The 6,000-nt window shown below is 42.2% G+C and overlaps 1 protein-coding gene across 2 annotated transcripts in view; it reads left to right on the top strand.

Annotated features, from left to right (window-relative positions):
• The first annotated feature begins 2,410 nt into the window (after positions 1 to 2,410).
• Positions 2,411 to 6,000, top strand: part of VPS26A (VPS26 retromer complex component A) — a 37,954-nt gene continuing 34,364 nt past the window's right edge. The window contains exon 1 of one of the 2 annotated variants that reach the window (XM_028109710.1): positions 2,411 to 2,518. In XM_028109710.1, the coding sequence (XP_027965511.1) occupies positions 2,516 to 2,518 (3 nt within the window). In that variant the 5' untranslated portion in view covers positions 2,411 to 2,515. Of the gene's footprint in view, positions 2,519 to 2,739; positions 2,874 to 6,000 lie in introns of those variants that run through there. The other variant, XM_028109709.1, reaches the window with a different exon arrangement.

Here is a 6,000-nt window from a genome sequence, read left to right as displayed (position 1 = left end):
TTTTCTGTGTCTATGAATTTGACTTAGATACCTTATATAAGTGGAATCGTATGGTATTTGTCTTTTTGTGACTGGCCTATTTCACTTAGCACAGTGTCCTCAGGGTTCATTTATGTTCTAGTGTGTGACAGGATTCCTTTCCTTTTGAAGATGGATTAATATTCCATTTATCTGTCCGTGGACATTTGGGTTCCTTCTACCTCTTGGCTGTTATGAATGAACATGAGCATTCATATGTGCTATGAATGTGAATATGCAAATATTTCTGAGACCCTACTTTCAATTCTTTTGGATATATAGCCAGAAGTGAGATTGTTGGGTCATGACAGTTCTAGTTTCAATTTTTTGAAGAACCTCCATACTGTTTTCCATAGGGGGCTCACCATCTTGCAATCCCACCAACAGTGCACAAAGGTTCCAATTTCTCCACATCCTCACTCACACTTATTATTTTTTTTAATAGTAACCATCCTAATAGGTGTGAGATGCTACCTTGTGGTTTTGATTTGCATTTATCCGAATGTTGAGTATCTTTTCATATGCTTATTGGGCATTTGTACATCATCTTTGGAGAAATGTTTGTACAAGTCCTTTCCCACTGTTTAACTGGGTTATTTGATTTTTTGTTATTGTTGTAGTCATTCTTCATATATTCTAGATATTAAGAATATATATTGAGTTGAAGGAGTAACATATATTCTGGATATCTTATCAGATATATGATTTGCAAATATTTTCTCCCTTTCCATAGGTTTCCCTTCCACTCTGTTGTGTCCTTTGATGAAGAAAAGTTTTGAAGTTTGATACAGTTCCATTTGTCTATCTTTGCTCTTGTTGCCTGTGCTGTGTGTCATTTTTGTTGAAATCATTGCCAAGTCCAAAGATTTTCCCCCTATGTTTTCTCCTACAAGTTTTACAGTTTTAGGTCTTAAACCCATTTTGAGTGAATTTTTTGTATATGGTGTAACATAATGGTCCAACTTCATTCTTCTGCAAGTGGATATTGTTTTCCCAACACCATTTGTTGAGAAGACTGTCCTTTCCCCATAGATTTGTCATGGCACCTTTGTTTGAAGATAATGTAATCACCTACGTGAGGGCTTTTAATTTTTTTTTTATTATTTCAGAGAAATTTTAAGTTCACAGCAAAGTTGAGTGGGAAGTACAGTTCCCATATATCCCCTGCTCCCCTCCACATGGTAGTATGGTTTTATTTCCTGATGTGAACTTACACTGCTGATTTTAAAACTCTTCTTTTCAAATATATGCATTGAAAGCTACCGATCTCCCTGTAAATACTACTTCAGCTGTATCCCATAAATTCTATTATAATTTTCTTCTAGTTCAAACTATTTTTAAGTTTCCACTGTCTTCTTTGACATAGAGGTTTAGAACTACGTTGCGTAGTTACCATATATTTGTGGATTTTCTGACTATCTTTTTGTTATCTCTAGGTGAATTTCATTGTGGTTAGAGACCATGCTCTAATTTCAAGCCTTTTAAAATTTTACACGTGCTTTATGACCCTGCCTCACAAACTTGATTTTGTTTTGTTATGATGGGGTAATGATGGTGCGTTCAGATGAGCATTTTTTCTGCTTTGGTCATGTATACACTGTGGTGGTTCAACACTGCTTTTAAAAACTAAAACAGCACCCCATTAATCTGGAGGGCCTCTAGGCTCATACCACAGTGTCTGGATGCGGTCAAAGCCAGAGTACTGGCTAGCTGCACCACCTGTTTTAGGAAGCCCCCCCACCCCTCACGTACTGGCCGGACAGCACAGCTCAGGTGGCTAGATTGCAAGATATCCGTGTACTTTACAAAGCAACGGATGTAGCACTCTCACATTTTCCCCACTGGCCGGCTCTTCAGAGGCTACAGTGCTAACAAGTTCTCAAAACCCAGCAGCTCTCAGTGGGAGAGGGAGCTGGATAGTTCCAGAAAGATGAAAGAAGAATGCCTCCTCCCTGGATGAAGAGAACATGTACCTTGCAAGGCCTAAGGAAGCAGCGCCTCGGGTAACAGCTCCCCTTCGCCTCAGCTGCCCAGTAACCCACCCGGGGAGAGGGCCTGCAGGGCGGAACAAACCCCTCCCGCCTTCTTCTCCAGCTACTCAAACTTCCACAGGGAAGAGGAACTGGGAGTGGCAAAAAAGCCCGTCAGCGAACCGCTCCCCACGTGACCGAAGAGAGGGCGAGGAGGGCCTGAGGAGCCTGCGTCCACTCAGGCCCCTCCCACCTTACGGCACTCGGTGGCCCCGCCCCCTAGGGTATAGGGTGGAGCACGAGGCCCCGCCTCCAAACTGCCTCTCCTCGAGAGCCAGGCTGGCCAGTGGGGCGGGGCAAGAGGCCGGGAGGGGACTGGAGCAGGGGGAGGAGAGGAAAGGAAGGGAGGGATCACGTGCGGCCAGCGGCTCGAGGTCACGTGACGGGCGCTTGGGCGGAGGGAATCTGGACTAGGAGTTCTGAGGGAAGCGGAGTGAGGTGGTGGGGACGCGGCGGCGGCGCTGACAATGGTGAGTGCGCGGTGCTGCCCGCGCGCTCGCCTCCAGCTCTGGCCTCAGAGCGCGCGGCGGGACGGCCAACGGCTGGCTTGGTGTCCCGGGTGGGGCGGAGGGCAACGTCAGGAGGGGGGCAGCCAGCAGGGCGGGGAGCGGGGTTAGGCCTGTCTGGCCGCCGCGGGATCGGGGAAGGGCGGGCGGCAGTGCCGCCTCTTCCCGGTCTCGCAGAGGCCCGAGCACCTGCGGGCGGTGGCGCGCTCTCCTGGCCATGTCGGAGCCTCTGCCCGCCTTCCTCGACCGGCTTTGGGGGCCCTGGCTGGGTACTCGGACCCCGCCTGTGCGGGGGCTCAGCGCCGCCTCCCCTTCCAAGGTAGCCAGTCCCTCCGCTCCTTCCGGACAGCCTTGCTTCCCTTCAGGTGGAGTGACCCGGGAGTCCCCCAGTTCCGGGCTGGGGTGGGGGGGACTGGGTCACTCTCTTCCAGTGTGTCACGGGATTGATAAACTCCACGTTTTTGTTTTTATCTCGATGTGGTGACATTCGGCGATATCTTGACCCCAGTTCAGCCTTGATGTTGACACTTGTAGAACGGGAGAGAAAAAGGAAAGGACATTGAAGTGGGGACGTCTTTAATTCAAAGCACACTGGTTTTGTGCCCGCTAGTTTAAGCTCTGGCTCTCATTTCCTTCCCCAAGCCATTTTCTTGAAACTTAACGCTTTGGGATGTTGAAATGGCCTAGGGAACAGAGAAGGGAGGGAAGTCAGAGTACTCTAACCAGTTAGTGGGAAGCACTGGCGTGGGCACGATACCTTTAACTTTGTGTTGGCTATCTCCTCTAGATTGGATCTCATTTAGCTCACTTTATGGTATTCGTTTCATTTAGCAAGCATACGTTGAGCGCCTACTGTGTGCTCTCCTGATACTATCAGCTTTCCCAAAACTCACCGGTTCAGTAAACTGCTTGAGACTTTTGGCTGAAGACGAAGCTAGGTTTACTTAAAAAAAAAAAAAAAAAAAAAGTTGTTTTGAATAAATGCATTTTAAACTCAGAAGGCGTGTTGATTTGATTAAAATTAGAAAAGTAAAGACAGGCATATTCATTCTTAAACTTGGGGCCTTTTTTTTCATGCAACAAATAATTATTTGGGCGTACCCAAGGGCCGCTAGCAAAACTGAAACAGCCCTTGCTCTCTTGTAGCTTACAGTCTAGAGGGAGGTAAACATCTCTATTTGTGTAATTATTTGTTTAACGTGGAAATAACAGTTGTGATAAATCTAACAAGTATTGGGAGACCTTGCCTAGTCAGAGAGGGAAGTCTTCTTTAATTGAATATACTTTGCCAAGAAGACTTAAAAGCTTTTTTGCTTATTTTAAAAATTAGTTTAAGAGCAATTTTCAAGTTACTCGTCAAACATTAAATTGTAAAGCTTTATAACACTGAAATGGGCATAAATGCAATCTGTGCATGAAAATTTGCTGTTTCATTGCTTGTGTAAATTTTGAGAGTCTCCCTTTCCACTCACCTTGAGTTGCATTTCTTTACATCCACTGGAAGGAGTGAAATTTCTTCAGTGAGGGCTAGAAAATTTGTTGACTTTTAACATCCACATGCAATTTTGCTGGATGGTAATGCTCAGTAGGGGTTTATGAATTATATGAAAAATCTTAAATTGACCTACAGGTGATAATGAGGGTTAGGCTACAAGTAGAAAACTGTAAAAACAATGCTATAATCTTTTAATAGTCATATATATTGCAGTCTAGTTATTTAAAGGCTACCTGAGTTTTGACTTGTATATTCCTGTCTAATACTGCTCCTGAAAATCTCATATTCTGAATGCTCACTTAAGCTATCTTTGCCAGAACTGAGTAGTCTTTCACTGTAAAATTTTTTTTTGTAATTTCAGCAAAAGTCTGTGTTAATGTATCCTAACCTTTACAGTTTGCATTCCCTTTCCACCTCTTAGTCTTCACCATCCTGTCAGTTATGTATTTTGTTTCCTCTCTATATATCAGGAGAATTATTATAATTTGTGAATAATTTTAAAAAAAGATCTTAAGTTTTCTTTTACATTTTCTTTGAAATGACAGAAGATGCACATCTTGCAATAGAAACTTCAAAAGCAAGACTTTGGGTAGAGAAATCTTTTTCTTTCAACTCCTTTTAGAAGGAAAACAAAAAAGACAAACTTTTCTCAGATATTTTTTCTCTTTGTCGTCTACTTGTTAAATGTAAGACATCAACAGTTTTCTTGAGACTTTTAGTAAGACTAGTTCATTTTTGATGTGTCCTAGTGTGAAAAACTGGATGTTAACCTGGTGCTCAATTCTCTGTAAACCTTGTCAAGGTACTGTAGCTTATTACTCAACCTATTAGGCATGTGTTGTAACTAAGCTTTTAAAAATACCTTCTAGTCTCTCCCCATCTTAGTGTTTTGATTGTGTTGAAAAGTAAGTGCTTTTTAAATTTTTAGTTATGAAATACTTCGTGCATACAAAAAGTAATAGAGGGTAACACATAGCTTTCACATATTTTTAATGCCTAGGAATTTTTCATTTTTATCTATGGTGTCAAAATAAGACTGTTTACGTTATTGGTTAATTGTGAAGTTTTATAAGACTTCAGTCTCTTACACCACTTTAATTAGTGGCAATTTTGATTTTGTTATTTTTGATTACTTGATCTTTTATTTTTATTTTTTTTTAAATATTTTATTTACTTGACAGAGAGAGACACAGCGAGAGAGGGAACACAAGCAGGGGCAGTGGGAGAGGGAGAAGCAGGCTTCCCGCGGAGCAGGGAGCCCGATGTGGGGCTCGATCCCAGGACCCCGGGATCATGACCTGAGCCACCCAGGTGCCCCTGATTACTTGGTCTTTTAATATCAGCTTTCAAATCCCAAGTTCAGCACTTTGTGTTAAGTATCCATATGTGGAAAAAGTTACCATAGTATTTCCTTTTATCCGTAAAACAATTTTTATAGTTTTCAAATCTCATTTTTCCCAGAAGCATCTCTGGGATGTTTTAAGGGGGGATGAGAAAATTAAATTTTATTTTCCTGCTTCTATTTTATCTTAAATGAGGCTGTTGTCTTCTACCCTTTCAGAATTGCTCTTCCCATAGCAGCTTCCCCCTACCCTGGCTGGCTCTGTAGTTTGCACATAGTCGAGAATTAGTAAATATCAGCAGCCTGATTTTTGAGCTGCTGTACATTTTCATATCTGTAGCCCTTAGGAAAAAATACACCATTTTGAGCAAGTTTGGAGTACAAAACTTGGAGTATGAAAGCTGACTGGGAAGGGGCATTGCATGTGACCTATCATTGATGTTTTTCATTCTAAGTTCAGAATAGTTTTCTGATTAAAATTAATTTTATGGTTAAAATTGACTTTGTTATTTGTAATGTTGCCAGGAAAGATTAAAACATTGGTGTTATGCACAAACAATGAAACATGGAACACTACATCCAAAACTAATGATGTGGTGATTAACATAA

The sequence above is a fragment of the Eumetopias jubatus genome, unplaced genomic scaffold (genome assembly GCF_037043125.1).
Source record: "Eumetopias jubatus isolate StellerSeaLion01/CBP00866 unplaced genomic scaffold, mEumJub1_p1.0 scaffold_17, whole genome shotgun sequence".
In the NCBI taxonomy this organism is placed as follows: domain Eukaryota; kingdom Metazoa; phylum Chordata; class Mammalia; order Carnivora; family Otariidae; genus Eumetopias; species Eumetopias jubatus.
This window is presented reverse-complemented; position numbering and strand designations above follow the sequence as displayed.